Below are 20824 nucleotides of genomic sequence, written 5' to 3' on the forward strand. Positions count from 1 at the left end.
CTAACCTAAGGGGACGTTCTAGCTAGTGGACCATACTTCACACCCTGGGACTGGTTAGTACTGGTTACTACGAAGGTCTACATGTGATGAAATGTGGGAGTTTGTAAAATATTTGTTTGATATTAAGTTGTATTTAAGCAACTTAATTTGAAAATCATGAAATACAATTATTCAAATAAGTTTGTTTCCAGGAAATGTGGTGCTTGGAAATAAGTGAGCTAGCGCATGGATGAAGAGGTGATCTGTAATACAGTTTTTTAAAGGTGGGGACAAAGTCTTATACATATGTGTGTTTTACCCTAGGCAAAAACTACTTTTAGTGATAAAATTACCTCTTCTCTCAAGGGTTTGTGTGGCACGCACTTTGTTATTGTTCCTTATAGTATTTATCTGTGTTGCTTTCTATAAACACACGTTTCAGTTTTGGAAGGCACAATAAATGCGTAGTATGCTGAGACTAAAACAAACCACTATACCAAGATAGTGCACAGTAGCATTTCTTGCCAAAGGGCTCATGCCACACCGGAAGGCGGTTGAGTACGGCACTGATGCCAAAACAAACAAGCATTGGCATAGCCAATAGGTCTCGCTTTTGGGACCTTATAAGTGTTTAGCCATGCAACAGTTGCATAACTAAATACTTATAAGGTCCCAAAAGCGAGACCTATTGGCTATGCCAATGCTTTTTTTTATGTGCTTCATGAATGATAAATGGAAACGGATCCCTTGCTGTCAACGGAAACCCATGCAAAATGCAACGCTTGCTGCCTCCTCGCAGTTCGCATGTTGTCTATGTGAACAGTGGCATCTGCGTTATCCATGGGAACGCTGTGCCCTGCGCCATTAGCATCCGTGTTCCCCATGGGAACACTGGGTCCGGTGCCACCTAACGGCCAGAGCTGCCGACTTTAGAGCTGGGTAACCAGGTTTCGAGTCTGGCGTCGGCTCAGCATCCTGTGATTCTGGACAAATCACTGAAGCTCTCCATGCCTACCTAAAATTAATGTGCCCTTGTGTAATGTAACGGGTGCTCAGGTAAAGCGCTCCAATACCTTCGGGTCGAGTTCGCGCTATATAAAACTTTAAACAATTACGCATGTGTGAGATGGCATGGCACAGTCCATTAGTATAGGTTCTTTTAAAGAATGCCCCGTAATTCATACAAACGGGATGCGTACATTTTGAGTGTTATTTTAGGAAACATTTTAACCTTCACACATATTCTCAGATGTAGAGTAGACGTGCAGCCACGAAACCTCTGATAGTTATGTGTGTTTAATGTTGTGTGCCTAATACTGTTGTGTGTTTTATAATGTAGCACTGTATTACCAGAAGGCCGGGTTTAAAAAAAGTTCATTCTTAATTTATCACGGGTTCATATAAGGCACAAATATCGATAAGGCATCACCATGGTTACGTAATACGAAATGTGTTGCCTCACCCTGTCTCCCCCCCCCCCCCCCCCCCCGCAGAATAGGACGAGGGCCCTCGAGACTCCTATATATGCCACAGAAATCCATAGGCTTTATACTGAATGGGGCCTGCATTGGCTGCAGGGGGCATCGTTGTTTAATTTGATTGGGTGCTCGCAGCTTGAGCCAGGTGAGTGGTGCACGTGCATCAGAATGTTGTATTACTTTGACTTCACGTATGGCAAGGGCAGTGTGTGATTGCACGATCCTGTGTAATGCATTGCCACGTACGAGGTCTACACGTCACCCACGTAGTCTGTCTATGAGTGAGGCCTGATACTGGTGTACGTGCAGACACTGCCAAGGGTGCTGAGACTAATATGATATTATGGAAACTATATTGTTTTAAGAGTGCATGCATATGTGATCGAAAATGATTAATCTTAAATCACTTTTTTATGTAATGATTTTTGTGTTGGCTAGTGAGCATAATGAGCAAAACCTAATTTATTAGTTAATGACATTACTTCCAATGAGTTGTAATGCTCTTCTATTCAATATTTTAATGAAAGCCTTTGAATGTGAAATAATGATAAGTTTTGCTGCCTATGTGCAACAGGTCACAGGTCAGTTGTCTTTCCAGGGACCTGTGCCTTGCTGCGCTACCTGTGATTGGATCGTGGTCAGTAGCATATGTGTGCGGTACATGAGCGGCTTAAACGGCCCTGAAAGCAAAGCAGAGTAACAGCCATGGGGAGTGAAAAGCATGTGGAAAAGTGGTAGGAGAGAGTGCAGGACACAGTGACAGGGGCGCTAACTGAAACACGCGGCCGTGCGTCCGCGAAAGTGATCGCGATCAAACTTCAAAGCGGCCACCAAAGTGAAAGTAAACGCGTCAAGCCGCCCGCGCACATGCACTGTATCGCTAGGCTGGCCTGGCAGCACTTTTTGGAGCCCACTCAATCACAATAAGTCTCGCAGAGCATCGCTTACGCGATAGCTCAGGCGAGACCTAAAAACGAAGCTGGGATATTGTGTGTGAATGAACAGAATACTTCACTTTCACCTCCGAGGACCCATCACCCCACAGGATGGTGCTTGCGTTGACTGTAATGGCTTTGCTTTCAGGAGCACGGGGGTCACATTTTCCCACTTTGACTAGATGGAAGATGCCATCTTCAGAAATCTGGACGTTGAGGATGTCATACGAAGCAGGTGCGTCTCCATACTCATCGAAGTAGATTTCTTCCCCAGTCCGAGTTTTAAAATGCAAATTTTTTAGATAATGGAGAATCTGAGGAGAGTAGCAAAATAAAAAACAAATATCATTTTCATCTGTTAAATGTAAGTTTTTTGTGAAGCATTACAATACACAAAGTTGATGTTTCCTAGAGCTTAAGTAGGGGTGGGGTATTGGATGAGAGGCAGCCTGTCTAGTCAATATCAGAAAATATATCAGGATATGTCACTTAAAAGAGCTAATCTCATGGAAAAAAAGCATAGCTGCAAATGTTTGATTTTGTAAAAATTAGGCTCAAAACCTATTCCGGAACAGATAAGGATTTATGTAGCCAAAGGTAAAGAAGGCATTACCACATATGGGGCAGCAATTTGGGGTATGTTGGAGCGTTGCAGCATATAGAGGATATATTCTGTAAAAGATTATTCTCCGCGCCGTGCGCCTGACCAAATTACATTTGCAATTTGGAATTGAGGTTATTGTATATTAGTGATCCCTCCGAATCAAACTGGATTTATACAAGGTTTAGGTACTACAACAAATATCCTCGTGTTATTTGTTTCAATGGATAAATATATTAGTAAGAAACAATCATTAATCATGCGTTTTGTAGATTTTAAGGCAGCTTTCGATTGTGTGCAGAGAGACTTTTTGTGGCAGTCAAGTCAAGTCAAGTCATAAAATTTGTATAGCGCACTACGTACCCAGAGGGTTTCAAGGCGCTTAGGAGGGGGAGGAGGATTATTTGTCAAATATCCACGTTTTAAGCTGCTTTCTGAACGCTAGGTGGTTCTGGGTGAGGCGAAGGTAGGCGGGGAGTGAGTTCCATGTTTTAGCAGCCAGGTATGCAAAGGATCTGCCTCCCATGGTGGTCTTGTTGATGCGAGGTATAGTGGCGAGGGCTTGGCTGGAAGATCGTAGTTGGCGGGAGGGGGTGTAGAAGGACAGTCGAGAGTTGAGGCAATCTGGTCCGATGTCGTAGAGTGATTTGTGTGCGTGGGTAAGCAGTCGGAAGGTGATCCTCTTATTGACGGGTAGCCAGTGGAGGTCTTTAAGGTGATCAGAGATGTGTTCGTTGCGAGGGATGTCTAATATGAGCCTGGCTGATGCGTTTTGGATTCGTTGGAGTTTCTTCTGGAGCTTTGCGGTAGTACCCGCGTAGAGGGTGTTTCCGTAGTCCAGTCGGCTCGTGACTAGAGCGTGGGTAACTGTTTTCCTTGTTTCGAGGGGGATCCAGCGAAATGTTAATAGATCTAGGTATACCTCTCTCTCTTTTAAAATTAATTCAACTAATGTACTCTGACACATGGGTTAGTGTTCGGATGGGAGATGGCCTAACAGTAACAGAAAAAATTCCAACAGCATCAGGTTTGAAACAAGGATGTGTCCTGGCTCCATTGCTTTTTAATCTATCTTTAGCGGACCTAACGCAAGCCTTGGATGGGGTGAATGCTTGTCCACCCAAACTTGCCAACACCAGGATATCAAACCTGTTATATGCAGATGATGTTATTCTACTTAGCCAAACAAAGGTTGGACTACAACGCCTGCTAAATAGGATATCTACCTACTCCAAAGAAAATCGAATGGTGATAAACGAGTCAAAGACAAAAGTTATGGAAATGAATAAATACTCAAGATCAAAACATAATTATAAATGGTTTCTTGATAACTCACAATTAGAGCAAGTAAATACATATAGATACTTAGGAGTACTATTTGACGAACAAGGATCATATCAACCACACAAGATGGACATTCAACGGAAAGCAAAAATATTTCTAGTGGCATTTAGAACTATACAGAAATCCATAGGAATGCAGAGTTACGGTCCTTTGTTGAAAGTATTAGTAGCAAAACTCTTGCCAACTTTGACATATGGTAGCGAAGCATTGTTGGAAAAGATTTGGTCATAATTAACAACGCAGCCACAAAGATTTATAAAGCCCTTTTTTTAATCCCACATAATGCTTCACCTGCGCAGATACGAATGGAATTTGGGATGACCAATCAGGTCCTTGCGCGTAAAGGCCAATTAATTAAAGTGTGGAAAAGGATAAGAATGGATACTGATAATCAATTGTCCAAGCTATTGTGGCAGGAAATAAATTTAAATCGGAAATCTGAGGCATGGAAATACCTATTTACATCATTAGAAGAATACTCAGCAAACTCAGTCTGGGAAATGCCAATTACATTGAACTCTTTTTAAAAAGTAATTAATAGTTCAACAAAGCACCTATCATTACTTTTGGATAAAGATATCTTCTCAAAAAGAAAACATGCGTGGCCGCTCCTGAATGGGTATACTAAGGTTAAAGTGCAACCGTACCTGGAAACTCCTTGGTCTGAGAAATTTAAACAAATCTTTATAAAAGCCCGTTTTGGAGCATTTCCAGGCACATGTCATTTAATGCCATGGTTGAGTAACATGGGTCCTACGACTTGCAGTTTATGTAAATTTGGAGAAGAAAACATCATGCATCTACTCTGTGTTTGTCCAGAACTGAAAGTTGAAAGAATAACTATTCTTAAAAGACATTTTAATGTCCGTGGAATAAGGAGTTGCAGACAAGCATTAATAAGATGCCTCCATACAGATGATATAATTTTAAACTTGGCCTTTGTAAAATTTTTAATGAGATTGAGAAACAAGCTAGAATACCAAAAATTGAAAGAATGTAAGAATGGAAGTACATAATATCTCAATAATGTAACAAACTTGAAATTTAAATGTTTTTATCCTTGACTTTATAATTATTTTATTGTTATGAATTTTTGCGTGTATATTGTAAGGTTTTTATTAATCAAACAATAATGTTTATTTTTTTTATTTTTTTTATTTGGAATTGAGGTTATTGCATATTAGTGATTCAATCAACATGGATGACTTATTGTTGTGGCATTCAATATGGAAAAGAGACAGTGTCAACCTGAATCAGCTAGTGTAGAGAGACTGCTTAAAAATGGATTATGCACTTAGAATCCCATGGGTGAGCTATGTAAAGACCGCTCTCATATCCCTGGGCTTATGCGATTTTCATGATAGCCCCCTGCTATGGGATGGCTTTTCGAAGACCTTGCTAAGGCAACAAGTGACAGGTGGGCTATAAATAAAGACAAAAGCATGGTAGCCTTTTACCAGCTGTAACTCCCCGCGAAGAACGGTGCACTGTCTTATCTGCCCTTCATGGAGAACTCACAGCATTGGTTTATTTTACCAAGGTTTCCTTTAACCCACTCATGGTGGCTTACCCTGCACATTCCTATTCATTGAACCAGTTGTCACCTTGCCCATGTGATGAAAAGTCTATACAGTCACATTTTCAGTCAGTTTTTTGCCCCTTGTGTAGCCAGCAGAGAAAAAAGTACAATGTTCCTTTCTTACGTAAATACGAGTTTAGACAGTGTTTGCCAGCTCTACTTTTTATCCAACAATTGGAAAATCCTTATATATGTTATGCGCTCGCATCCTTTCTCTGTGCAGTTTTGAAACGCGACCTTTATTCCAATTAATGTGATCTTGATTCATCGGCTGGTCGATAACCATACTTAGTAGCAACCGCATGGAACATGTGTTTGTAATATTTAACAGATATCTGCAATTTATGAGATTTAAATAGCTGCAGGTCCTGGGACTGATTAAATACCGCTCAGATGCAGAGTTAAAAGCAGTGCATTATTACTAATTTCACCAAATTATAAATTATATATGGATTTTAGTAATATATAGAATTATAGTATAAATGGTCTCTTTTATTTTTATTTTTACTTATTCTGTGCTTGTAACAACTAAAAGACATGAGTATTTTATGAGTTCTTATATAGATGAATTAATTGATGGATTAAAATGGGGGGCATGTTGTGGGATTGCTTAAACATTGTGCAGATGCTGACTCTAAAGTTATGGATTTATTAATTGTTTATTTTATTTAACCATAAATCTATGATTTATGTATGGGTCTTAGCAACATAAAATGTATCCGATGGTCCCTTTTATTTGTTTTTATGTACTTGTATGCATTTTAGTTGATGCGAAGTAAAGTTTTGTGACTGACTTGACCTCTGAGAGTCTCCAAAGGAGAGGAATGCATACTGCTGCATGTGGCCCAAGCACTGTCTTTTCTTCTTCCATGTTCGGGTCCTGTAAGCCATCGAGAGGTGTTCACCATCACTTCACAGGGAAGTTAGATGGATTGCCTTCAGTTTTTTCAATAAGCTCATTTATTAAAGTTTCACAAAGAATCAAACACACACACCATTCCCCCTGATTGACACCACTCTTGCCTGCAGTTTTGTAATTCTGTGTATTCCTTAATTTAATCTAACTGTTATGGGAGAGCACTTTTGCTGTTATAAAAGTGATTCTATTCAGTGAATCTTTGTTGCTATCAATCAAATTATATTATAACTACATTTGTTTTGGGTGTTTCTGCTGTTTTCACATGGTTGTTCCTACTTGCTCACATTCAAAAGAACATGTTGGGTTGTATGTTGGCCAATTGAATTTGCCAATTTAAAAAAAAATGTTTTTGTAAAGCTTTCTTGCAAAAATATAACTGCATGTGCACGCACACACAGAGATGGCCATCTTTGAATAATTTTTAAAAATTGTTTTTACAGAAATATTCAAAGATGGGTACCTTTGTGTGTTTATTTACATCCATGCACATGCAGACATCTTGGAATGGGGTTAAAACCCATTAACAAATGGCCGACGCTTGAAGTGCCTAGGATGCAGCGCACTGCAACTCGAGTAAGGGACTCGCAGCAGTGTCTGCCGAGCTGCTGGACCCTCACAGAATAAAAAACTATATTTAACTGTACAGCGTGAGCGCACATCAGCACAACAGCGCCGGGCACTTTAAATGAAGGACTACTTTTTGCAAAAGTGCACTTTGTCCCCAACAGAATGCTAACACTCGCGGTGAAGGGGGTCGGTAGTCTAAGTGGCCTCACCCAGTGCTCCATACTGTATGCTGTGTTGGGAGGAAGGAAGCGCGAATGAGACAGCAGTTCAATGGATGACAACTCTTACAAATTGTTTATATAAAAGCTTAGTAAAACTGAACCGGCTCAGCTGATAACAGACCCAAGTGTCAGCATTTACATCCTTTCTTCTCCAGTAAATTTGTTTTAATACATCATTTTATTCTGGTTTCTAAGAGCTCATTAATTTATCAGCACTGAGATACTGGTAGAGGTTGAGAGTCAAAGCACACAAAGGGGTATATTCACAAGAACGTGTGATAACTACCACAAGAGTAGCTTAACGCAACTCTCAACATCGCAGCCTATCATGGGAAAATAACTTTGTGTCAACCAAGCATTCTCAACACTGCGGCACCATGCGATATTCCCCACATAACGCGTCAACTGACCGAGTTAAAATCAACGCCACGCCGCAAAAAATGCGAAACTTGAACGCAAAAAAAAGCTGCGATTAGGCCAATTGCGATACAAAAATCAGCAAAAACCTGCTACAGGCCTGCAATTCACACACGTCAGGTGGGAAAAATCACCATAAAAGTAGAAATAAACTGACAAACAAATGCCAAACAACAGCCAAGCACAATGGATGTTGCTGGAGCAAGTACGGAGGAGAACCAGAACCCCACAAGACTCCCGGAGGACATGCCTGGGACCTCGGGGTCAGGGAAGGCCGCTTCAGTCCGCAGGAAAACAGGGTCCTGATAACGGAGGTGGTCGAACACCATCAACAACTTTTCGTCACCTCCACTGTGTCATTGGCAACAAAAAATGGACTATGGCAGACCATCGTGGACAAGGTGAATGCAGTCGGCGTGCTGAAGAGGACAATGGAAGAGGTCAAGAGGAGCTGGAATGATGTGAAGCGCAAAACCAAGCTGAAACTCGCCAACAACCGGAAGGCAGCAATGCAGACTGGAAGTGGGAGTCCTGCGCCACAGGAGGAGCTGGACGACATGGAGGAAATGATGTCCACAGTTATCAGTGGGGAGACGGCAAGAGTCGGGGGACCAGATACTGTTCAACAGGACCGGACACAACAGCGCCAGGGTGAGTTAACGACCAGGGACTGGGGAGATGGGCACAATGGCACACATGCACAATTAAACATAGCACATCTGTAGATAACCATGCCCCAGACCCCAACTCCCACCAAGAGAACAATGTACCCAAGTATGCTACATGTCAGCACTGTACAAGCACAGAAGTCAAAGGCACACCGCATGAAAGGGACAAGGGGCAGCAAAACAGAGCAGCAGGGGCCACCCCCCCCCAATGCAGCACACACACCTAACATGCAGAGCACATCAACCTGACCTCTGGTCGCTCCCCACGCCGCACGGATCCTCCTGCGCACCCGTGACTCTCCCCCTGCTGCCGCCGCCGGGATTTCGGCGCTGGTGTACCCCTGGTGACTGTCCTTGCGTTCTCCGCCGTACTGCCCTGCTAAGTACACTTTCGCCTTGCCTTCTGCTTTGTATTTCATACCGTTTATTTTTCTGTTGTTGGCGCTCCTTTGTGCCCCTTGCCCTCTGTGCCCCCCCGCTCCACACTTCCCGCCGCTGCTCCCCTGCAGCCCCGCCCCCTTTTGCCTTCTGTGTCCCGTCCCCTGCCCATTGGCCGCCCTGCTCCCACCTGCTCCTCCCTCCCACTTGGCCTCTTATCGAGGTCGCCGCGCGGAAGCGCAGCGGGCGCGCCAAAGGCAAGCCCGTCCGCGCCCGTCCGTGCCTGGACCGCGCCCAGCGCCAGCACCCTTGGCCCCAGCCGATGCCAGAGCACCCGTCTGAGATACGACTCCGCCGCCCTCAACGCACTCAACACCGGACGACCACCCGCCTGCTACCGAGCCACACCGAAGCGCACCCACGGACCCTTCACCTGTCAAGCCTGCACATTCACCTGCCTCCGAACCTGCCCCCCGCACGCCAGACCTAGCAACAACAACAACCACCTCAAATGCATCCTCCTCAACACCCGCTCAGTCCACAAGCATGCCGTCGAACTTTGGGACCTCCGCGACACAACAGCACCGGAAGTCGCCTTCCTCACGGAAACCTGGATGAACGCCACCTCAGCCCCCGACATCGCCATAGCCATCCTGGATGGCTACAAGATCACTCGAAAGGACCGCGTCAACCAAACCGGAGGAGGAATCGCCATCGTCTACAGGAACACCATCAACATCACGACCAACACCGAAGACACACTCTCCACCACCAAACACCTACACTTCCAGATTCACACCGACCCCAAGACCACCCTAAGAGGAACGCTCATCTACAGACCCCCGGGCCCTCGCACACAATTCAGCGAAACCATCGCCGACCTCATCAGCCCGCACGCCCTTGCCTCACCAGAATACATCCTCCTAGGAGACCTGAACCTCCACCTGGAGAAAAACAGCGACAACAACACCACCACCCTGCTCGCCAACCTCGGACTCAAACAGCTGGTGAACACCCCCACCCACCTCGCTGGCCACACCCTCGACCCCATCTTCTCCGCCAGCAACCACGTCTCCTTCAGCCACTCCACCGGACTACACTGGACCGACCACAGATGCATCCACTTCACCTTCAAAAAGAATACATCCCACCACCGCACGCAACAAATCCCCCGCAGATGCTGGAGCAAAATCACCACAGACCAGCTCCTCTCATCATTTAGCCAGAACCCGCCAGCCGACACCAACGACGCAGCCCACAACCTCGCACAATGGATCACCAACTGCGCCGATGACCTCGCCCCACTGAAGAACCTCCCAGGCAAGACCGGCAACAGGAAAGCCTCATGGTTGACAGACTCCCTCAAAGAATCAAAGAAATCCTGCCGAACCCTCGAAAAAACCTGGCGCAACGAACGGACAACAGAATACATGACAGCCCTCAAAAACGCCACTCGCGAACACCACCAGCTGATCCGCACCACCAAAAGGTCATCATTCAAAGAACGGCTAGACAGCAACACCCACAACAGCAAGGAACTCTTAAGCATCGTCAAAGAGCTCTCCAACCCCAGCGCAAGCAACAACGACATCACACCGTCACAAGACCTCTGCAACTCCCTCGTCACGCACTTCCACCGCAAGATCGCAGACATACGCGACAGCTTCGGACCCCAGACTCCGCCTCCAGCCACCGAACCAACGACCCCCACCAACACCCTCAGCGCCTGGACCCCCATCAGCACTGAAGACACCACCCACGTCATGAACACCATCCACTCTGGCTCCCCCACCGACCCATGCCCCCATCATATCTTCAACAAAGCCGACATCATCATCGCACCCCACCTCCGGAACGTCATAAACAACTCCTTCTCGGCAGCCACCTTCCCTGAAAGCTGGAAGCACGCAGAAATCAACGTCCTGAAGAAACCCACAGCGGACCACAAAAACCTCAAAAACTTCCGCCCCATCTCTCTCCTTCCCTTCCCGGCTAAAGTCATCGAGAAAACCGTCAATAAACAGCTGACTACATTCCTCGAGGCAAACAACTGACTCGACCCGTCCCAGTCCGGATTTTGAGCCAACCACAGCACCGAGACCGCCCTCATCGCAGCCACCGACGACATCAGGACCTTGATGGACAACGGAGAAACTACCGCTCTCATCCTCCTAGACCTCTCGGCAGCTTTTGATACCGTATGCCATCGCACCCTAATAACCCGCCTCTTCAACACTGGGATCCAAGGAAAGGCCCTGGACTGGATCACCTCGTTCCTCTCCGACAGAACCCAGAGAGTCCGCCTCCCTCCCTTCCGCTCAGCGGCCTCCGAGATCATCTGCGGCGTACCCCAAGGCTCCTCGCTCAGCCCAACCCTCTCCAATATCTACATGAGCCCCCTCGTCACCATCGCACGAAATCATAACATCAACATCATCTTCTACGCTGGCGACACTCAGCTGATACTCTCCCTCACCAAAGACCCAGCTACCGCCAAAACCAACCTCCAGCAAGGAATGAAAGACGTCGCAGAATGGATGAAGCTCAGCCGCCTGAAGTTGAACTCAGACAAAACGGAGGTCCTCATCCTCGGACAATCCCCATCCGCCTGGGACGACTCCTGGTGGCCCACAGCGCTGGGATCCGCGCCGACACCCTCGGACCACGCACGCAACCTGGGATTCATCCTGGACTCTTCCCTCACGATGACCAAGCAAGTCAACGCCGTCTCGTCCTCCTGCTTTAACACCCTGCACATGCTCCGAAAAATCTGCAGGTGGATCCCCACCGAAACCAGAAAGACCGTCACCCAGGCCCTCGTCACCAGCCGACTGGACTATGGAAACGCCCTTTACGCAGGAACCACCACCAAACTTCAGAAACGACTTCAACGCATACAGAATGCCTCCGCACGACTCATCCTCGACATCCCTCGCCACAGCCACATATCCGCCCACCTAAGAATCCTGCACTGGCTCCCTGTCAGCAAGAGGATCACATTCAGGCTCCTCACCCACGCACACAAAGCGCTCCACGACATGGACCCCGAATACCTCAACGGCAGCCTCTCGTTCTACACCCCCACTCGCCAGCTCCGCTCCGCCAGCCTCGCCCTCGCAACTGTCCCGCGGATTTGCAAAACCACCACCGGAGGAAGATCGTTCTCCTACCTGGCAGCCAAGACATGGAACTCCCTCCCCGCACACCTACGACTGACCCAGGACCATCTCACCTTCAGGAAACACCTCAAGACCTGGCTATTCGAACAGTAGCAGCACCCCCCTCCCTTCAGCGCCTTGAGACCCTCACGGGTGAGTAGCGCGCTCTACAAATGCTCTGATTGATTGATTGATTGACAACAAAATGGCACAAACCTCAACACGTCCACAACAGAACACAGGACACAACTTGCGCCTACTCAGTGTAGACACTGGCCAATCACAAGTGGCATTGCAGGGAAATGTGAGTAGACAATGTACAAGTTGAAACACACATCCATGATGTTGTCGAAATGTCCACTGTCCCGCAGCAAATAGGCAGCTCCTCCAAAACAGCCACGATGTACACAGTCATGCAGTCTGTATATGAACATGTACAAGCCAACAACATGTGTACAAATTGTCAAACTGCATCTCCCCTTCACATTGCAGAGGGACAGTCAACACCTCCTGCAGAGGAGCCCAAATCTCTCTCCTCTGATGATGAAGAGGACCACCACAGCTTTGACTCAGACGCCCTCTGAGAGTTCATTGACAGTCTCTGCAGCACACCTCCAGGAGCAGGGCAGCCCAGCTGCAACAGGGCTACCCCACCCCTTGCACAGACCACACAGCAGGCAGCACCCACCACCACGGCTTCCCCCAAGGACATACACGAAGAACACATGGCCTTCCAATGCCGTGTGTTGGGATGCCAGGAGCAGCTGACTGAACAGGTGTGGTTAGGCTTCGACCGCATGGCAGACAAACCAGATGCCATACGTGGGTGTCTAAGTCCCATCAGGGATCACTCACAGTCCCTAACGGACTCCAACAGTCCACTCCATGCCCTCCAACGAACCATGGCTGACATCGCCAGAGCCGTGACTGTGCGACAAGAACGACTGTCTAGTCAGGGTCGCTTCAGAGAGCACGCTCGGGAGTTGGGACTCATGCGGAGGGTCATGGAGACCATGGAGCGGGCCAATGTGGAATAGCATTTGCCACGGCTGTACACCAGCGAGAGGTAGCTGGGTTCCACAATGACCTCAAAACCATCCTCATGGCATTGCTGCCACAAGGCTTGGCGCAGATGCATGCTGCTGCTACCACTACATCCACATCTCCGCCCCCTGAAGTGTCATTGCCATACAGTGCTGGAGAAAGGCCAGCACCACCCACACATGAGACACATGAGACAGCAGGGAACGAAGATGCGGATGACACCACCTTACTGGTACCGAGAAAACTGTAGCATTCATCTCCGCCATATGGCTGGTTCCAGCTTGGTTCTGCCCTCTGCCACATCACCTTCCACTGTCCCTCGATACACTCTTCGACACTCACCTTGACCATGCAATGGACTGCCATATTCTGTTTGATCACCAATTACACTGCTAACAGACTGCAGACTGAACTCTTCCACTTTCTTTGGACTTGTCATTCCCTGAATGGCTCTGGCTGGCCCTCCATGGGCCAACATTTGAAAGTGAGGTTTGCATGGCCCTGTAATGCTACAGATGCAACACTCCACTGAATGTGCATTAAACATTCCGAATCACACAGATGTGTCGTCTCCATGATCTTTCAAGTGTGGTAGTATGGATGAATGTAGGGTTCAGTGAGTTCCTCTTACGTCCATGTTGCTCATGTCGTTGGACTTGGGTCACAGGGTGGCACATTGCCAATTGTCGTCCTGGTGGCGCCGACACAACAATAGCAACACACACATTTGTTACATCCTTGTCCAGCCCCTTACAGAACTACGCCCAGAGCCCCGGGGTCATTGTTCAAACCCTTACGCTGGACTGGCATACGCCAGGCCAGCCCACTATGCTTATGCTCCAGGGGGAGACAAAAATGCCACATGTGCCTGGACTGCACTGTAGTGATCTGTTGATCACAGTTCTAGTTGTCAGCATGCCACAGCCACTCCCTCATGGCTGGTTTACACCCACACCACACTCATCCAGCACACGCGTCACAGCACATGTGACCCTGCCTATATAACGGGCCAGGTGCATATACACAACGCCATTTCCCACCTCTCTCAGGGTGTATCTGTGTGGTGTGCATGTAGGCATGGGGGCCCAGGAGCCTGCAACATCACATTCCGCAGGCCAGGAGGTGACATGATGGCATCCGCACCACAATACCCAATCATAGAGGGTCCATGACTAGCGGGGCACAGACTTGGCGGCATCGTATACACTGCGGCCAGCACAGGCACACCACCACGGGACGGTGACTTTCGGTGCACTGAGGTAGGGGCACCTTAAGTGCTGAGCGGGTGTGCAGCCTGCGATGATGCCCCGGCGGGCCGAACTTCTCAGGTTTTGTGTGCCCTGCTGGACCGCAGTGTAGGTCTGAGCCAGCGGGCAGCGCGGGCCTACCGCCATGTGGCGTCGCCTCCTGGATCACAGAGTTAGTGGCACCTATGAGGCTGAGTGGGTGTGCTGCCTGCGATGATGCCGGGTGCACTGGTATGTCCTCTGCCATGGAGTAATCGAGACCCAGCACCATATGTGAGACCTGGTGGCCTGCGGAGCGGGGCTGCATGATGTGGAGGGTGCCATGTCCGTGGGCCCCGGGCTTGTGGCTTGCAGTGGCACGTGGTGGGCCCTCTTTTCTACACGCCGGCGGTGGAAGGTGAGCAGTGAGGCCTGCGTGCGCAGTGGCGGGCATGCACAGCTGGGCGGCAGATGGGGCTGGGGTTCAGCTGCCTGGGTGTGCAGGGGCGGACAGGCGATGATGTCGCGTGCAATTGTATGTACTTTGCCATTCAGGTATCTGGACTCTGTTTCAGATGACGGGTTTGTCTCAGATGTGTGACCTGGTGAACTGCACTACATACCGGCACGTGGTTGGAGACACACCAGTGGCAGCAGGTGAGCAGTGTGGCCTGGGTGTGCTGTGTTGGCACTCTCTCTCCCTGTCCCTCTCTTCTTTACTCTGTCGCTCTCTCCCCCTCTCTGTCTGTCTATCTCTCTCTCCCCCTCTCTGTCCATCTGTCTCTCTCTTCCCCTCTCTGTCCATCTGTCTCTCCCTCTCTTTCTCTCTCTCTCCTTCGCTCTCTCTCTGTCCCTTGATATGCGCAGGACACAACTTCTCAACATGATGTTTGTCCTGCAGGCTGTGATCGACGGATTGTCCCATGTGTCTTCATTTCTGTTCTGTATTTATTTTAATAAATTATCATTTGTTGCTTCGAAGGTGAATGTGTGATGATCATTTTTGTGGCAACACATGCATGTCACCAGATGTGATTGTGCGACATCATGCTGGTCATTTGGTACATGATTCTGTTGCATGTCTTTGGACAGGGGGGGTGCTGAGGAGGGGGGTCCTGCGGGTGGTGACGGTGGGTGTTGTGGCCCTCCATGGCATCTGTTGTTCTTCAGGTGTGGCTCTGGGCTGGGCTTTCCTTTCTGGTGCAGGTTGTAGTCCGACTTCGCACCAGGTCGAAGCAGGTGTTAGTTTCCTGGTGCTAAAGCGCCTTATCGCCTATTTTGTGATTATATCGCAGAGCAGTCTGGTCGTTGAGAATTTTGTGGAGTGGTGTCGCGGCTTTCTGCATGGGAACGCCTACTCTGCATCTCATTAGTGATAGTTGCCGGGGTCATCTGTGGCGATGTTTTTTGCGGCTGCTATCGCCGGAAATCTGGTAATATTGGCTGTTTGCACTAGCTTGTGAATGAGGCGGTAAATTTATCACGACTTTGGCTGCGTTAAAGTGCTGTTAACTCGGCGATAGCTCCTTGAGAATATGCCCCAAAATATATAAATGTAGGGACCGATGACCTAAACTCTCAAAATTACTAGTCCGGTGTTTGATGCAATATTTATCGCACATAATAAATCATGATACCTTGGGATTGATTATTTATAGAGTGTGATATACAGCACAACGTTTCTATGATAATGAGGAATTACCTGCAGATTTTGGTGCTTACTGAACCAAATACCCATGTCCCGGTCATGTCTGGGCATTTATTACCATGCTAATTCTTGCAAAATGGACCTGCGGAACTGTAACTCCCGGGCTGGACTTGATTGCACCTGGGAATTATCAGGTGTAATGCAGGTATAATTTTGAACCCTACCAAACGGGGATTTGTGCAGAAGTCAGAATTATATGGGGCATTCATAAAGAGGGGTTTACTTGAAAGATTTATGTAGCTTCATTAATTTTTACTATTGCACAAATCCAAGAGGAGTTATATAAATTATAGAGTTAGTGGCATCCGCCATATCTTTCTACGTATTTATTCATGAAGAAAATATTTTTCCTGGGAAAAAATCCATGTCTACAACACTTTGTAGTCTTTGAAAAAGGCCAATGCCCTAATTATCCATTGAATGCCTCCAGGGCGGGACTGGGATCCCAAAGCAGCCCTGGCAAATTTTCTCAGACCAGCCCCTGGGGAAGCACTTCCCGGCCCCGCGAGGCTGCAAATGATTGCTTGCTGCTTTTGTTACGGGGGTTGATATTGCAGCACCACTGCAAAACCGGCCCCCAGTAACAAAACCAGCCCCCACTGCTGCGAAACCAGCCCCCACCCTTCCAGCATCCCGTGGAAATGCCAGTGCGGCCCTGAATGCCTCCTTTATTACTTTGGGTTACAACCCATCACAAATCTGCAAATACCAACTCATCACTTTGCATCGGCTCTGCATTAAAAAAGTAACGAAAACTCAACACAATGTTTGTAAATCTGGTCTGTAATTGAAAGAGTTTTCTTATCAAACCTTTTGAGTCAAGTACTGCTGTGTTGAGGATATTTCCAAACCATCTCTACTGGGAAAGGGAAGGGGTCTTAGACCCTTGTGAACTGTAACAATGTCAGGCTGGATGTAGAAGTCTGGATTTGAGAGAGAGTGAAGCCATGAACTGAAGCCTCCTCACAGGTGGTGGTGGCCTTTACATAGCAATTCTGTCTTTTGATCACTGCGAATACCTCTGGATGCAAGCAAATGAAGGAGTGCTTGTACTTGTAAGCCGTGGAGTGTTAATTCATTTTTAAGACCATTCTGCAAGTACATTAAAATTGTTCTGTAAGGTTGAATTCAATGAGATGATGTTGTAACAGTATTCCTTTTTTGAATTATGAATTAGTCTATTACATCTCTGTGAAATTAATTTACTGTTCAACATTGAGGATTCCCTCTGAAGACCCTTCTCTAATCCAGTGAGGACTCAAACAGAGCCTTAACTATTGTTAAATGTCCCCAAACACTGGAAGTGTGTGCAATGGTCAATGATTTTAAGATTCTGCTATTCTATGGGAGGCAGTAAAATCTAGCTGAAATGGGAGCCAAGTGAGTTTTCAGACACCTTAGCTACAGAAAAGTGGGCGTTGTTTGTAGAATGTGACCTGTGTGGTCTAGATATGTGGAAGTGCCAGAAGAATAGGCGTTTCCATGATCCAACCTCTAGTCTGCTCCTCGCTGTTGCTATGGTAGTCATGTTGACTTCAGATAGTAATGGTCTTTTTATGCTTTTTAACGATTTCTTGTGGAAATTCTGAGTATGGACCAATTGCAGTGTCTGTAAAAATATTGGTTGTAAATTGTTTAAACATTGGTTATTTCAATATGAAATATCAGTTTTTCCTTACAATTGTTTAGCTGTATTTCACAGTATTTGTAGGACTTTATTTGTTTAATCCAAATACTCACTGAACGAAATAGCTGATTTTGCACCTGTCACTCACTGACTCACTCACTGACACACTCTACGACTCTTCTTCCAGAGATGAATGCCATTACAAGAGCCATAGTAAGATTGCTAAGGTCTTTTCTCACCTGCCATGGTCGAATGTCATTGATATCAGCACATGTCCCCTTGGTGAAGGGCCCCTGCCCTGGTGTGCAGGACATCAGTGTGTGCAGTGCATAAGCAAAAGCATAGACTGCCAGGTAACTGTGGTAAGTGTAGCTGAGGTCATTCAGTTCAAACACAGACGTGGTATTTTGATCCCATGCCTCATTTCCAGAGCACAGCCTCTCTGTGGCTATGTTGTTTGTTGCATTGCCCAATGGCCACTTGCAGCTGAAGACTTTCACCCAGAGTAAATTGAAAAACACATCCTCGGGAGAAGTGGTGGGGTGGAGGTGGTGTAAGAAGTCTTCAAAGCCAGGCATGCTGGTTGTAGAAGGTGCGAGTCCTACCATCCCATTGAGTATTTTCCAGGCTGACTTATCGAAAAGTCCATAGGTCATAGCAAAGTAGGCAGTGAATATCCAGACTTTATCCCTCACATTCTGTGTGTACAGAGTTTCCAATAAAAGCTTCATGTGCACCTCAGCACTGTGAACTATGATCACCATCACTGATGATGGCCGGATCTTCGCACTGATGCTCAGAACCTGCTCCGTGGTGTATCGCTGGTGCACCTTCTCTATGAAAGCTACACAGCCACCATGCCTTTCAATCTCCTTCCTTAGCTCCTCACCCCCCTGAATACCTGGGTCTGTGTCAGAAATTAACATACCTAGCCATGTCCAGCGGAAGTATGCCAGCAGTTGTGCCAGGGCTGTGTTCTGGAAGGAGTTACCAGGGACAGTGCGCAGGAATGATGGGAAGTGCAGCTTGTCACTTAAGAAGGATCCCCCAGCTGAGTGGCTGATCTGTGAAAAGTAGAGTTCCATATTAGATTCAGAAATATTTCAGAAGGGACGTCTAAATATGTTTTCTGATCTCAAAAACCGTCTGCTTACTCAGACCCAGTCAGAGAACATACACTCCAGCACCAGCTTCCCTCCCTTATTGATTCATTCTGAAAGAATATAAGTGATGAAGAGGTAACAGCCAGATAGAGATGTTGCTATTTTGCCACACTAGTAGTTGGGTATCCTGCTCAGTGTTGAGCCCCTCTTGCTCAGGACTGTAACTGAGAGCATTCTTATCAATGCCAGCATCTTTGAAACACCTGCTTACCACCTCTATCCTGTGATCCACTCCATCTTAAGTCATCTTAGACCCAGTGGACCCTCTCCAATCCTTAATAATCTTTGGCTGTCCCCTTGACACTGGCTTATGAATCAAAGCATAAAAGGGCAGTGCCAGCAAGAAATAAATAAATAGGGCCCAGTCCTGGCACATCACAGGCGTCCCTTCGTTATAAATGGAGTCCAAGCCAATTCACAATTTATCCGGATCACACTGTCATTCTAGGGGACAGATTTCCTTCTGCCTGAAGCACCACACCACATAGTACTGTGGGTGGAAAAAAAGCAAAGGCAGGGGTAGAAAAGTTATTTTACCTTGTCTTCATTGACCACTCATCACTAAAAGCAGGAACCTGCTTGCTTCATGGCACTCCAATGTTTATTTAGACCAGGCGTCTCCAACAGGTCGATCAAAAGCTACAAGTAGCTCAATGATTGCCTTGGAGTAGCTCCCAGGGACACTTTGGTTGAAGTCTGCTCCAAGGACCATGAAGAAATATGTTGACCAGCCTTCTTTCCCTCAGGAGGAAGGCTTTGTCGCTGCACAACCCAAACATTTAATGCAGGCCCTCTGCGGATCTGGACACTTTGGTTGAGGTCTGCTCCACTGACCACCAGGGACTATGTGGACCAGCCTGCTTTGCCATCAGGAGGTGGGAAAGCAGAAGACACATCGATGATGAACGGAATGCAGAGCAAATCAAACATTCACCCCCAGTCAAGAGATCTGGGTTAAATCCATTGTTCTTTTGCTCACCATGCCACCTCAGTTCAGACCCAGTCATATGCAAATCAGTCTTGATCCTGTGCCTCATGGGAACAGTCCAGCCCAAACTGCTAAGCCGGGTCCTCCCTGGACTGGAAACAAGCATCCTTGGACCGGTTTCGGGGGCATCACCCCACATCAGCCATGCCAGCTTGAATCCAGTGTCACAGTGAGCCCAGGACCCACGTCTAGGCATACCCGGCGCACTTAGGGCGAGAAAGCAAAAGACACACAGATGATGGAGAGAATGCAGAGCAAATCAAACATTCACCCCCAGTTAAGAGATCTGGGTTAAATCCATCGTTCTTTTGCTCACCATGCCACCCCAGTTCAGACCCAGCCATATGCAAATCAGTTTTGACCCTGTGCCTCATAGGAACAGTCCAGCCCGAACTGCCAATCCACATCCTCCCTGGACCAGAAACAAGCATCCTGGGACCAGTTTCCGGGCATCACCCCTCATCAGCCTGGCTAGCTTGAATCCAGTGGCACAGTAAGCCCGGGACCCACGTCTGGGCATACCCGGCGCACTTAGGGCGAGAAAGCAAAAGACACACAAATGATGGACGGAATGCAGAGCAAATCAAACATTCAACCCCAGTCAAGAGATCTGGGTTAAATCCATCGTTCTTTTGCTCACTGTGTCACCCCAGTTCAGACCCAGACATATGGAAATCGGTCTTCACCCTGTGCCTCATGGAAAAAGTCCAGCCCGAACTGCCAAGGCAGGTCCTCCCTGGACTGGAAACAAGTATCCTGGGACCGTTTTCGGGGCATCACCCCTCATCAGCCAAGCTAGCTTGAATCCAGTGGCATAGTGAGCC

General features: G+C 47.4%; 1 protein-coding gene across 1 annotated transcript in view; it reads right to left on the reverse strand.

The window, feature by feature from the left end:
- LOC146808509 (vomeronasal type-2 receptor 26-like) overlaps positions 1-20824 on the reverse strand; it is a 122552-nt gene that overhangs the window by 63759 nt on the left and 37969 nt on the right. Inside the window, exons 3-4 of the mRNA XM_085623964.1 lie at positions 18089-18913; positions 2479-2706 (exon numbers count right to left, since the gene is read on the reverse strand). Of these exons, the coding sequence (XP_085480090.1) occupies positions 2479-2706; positions 18089-18913 (1053 nt within the window). The remainder of the gene's footprint in view (positions 1-2478; positions 2707-18088; positions 18914-20824) is intronic.

The sequence above is a fragment of the Triturus cristatus genome, chromosome 8, assembly GCF_964204655.1.
Source record: "Triturus cristatus chromosome 8, aTriCri1.1, whole genome shotgun sequence".
NCBI lineage: Eukaryota > Metazoa > Chordata > Amphibia > Caudata > Salamandridae > Triturus > Triturus cristatus.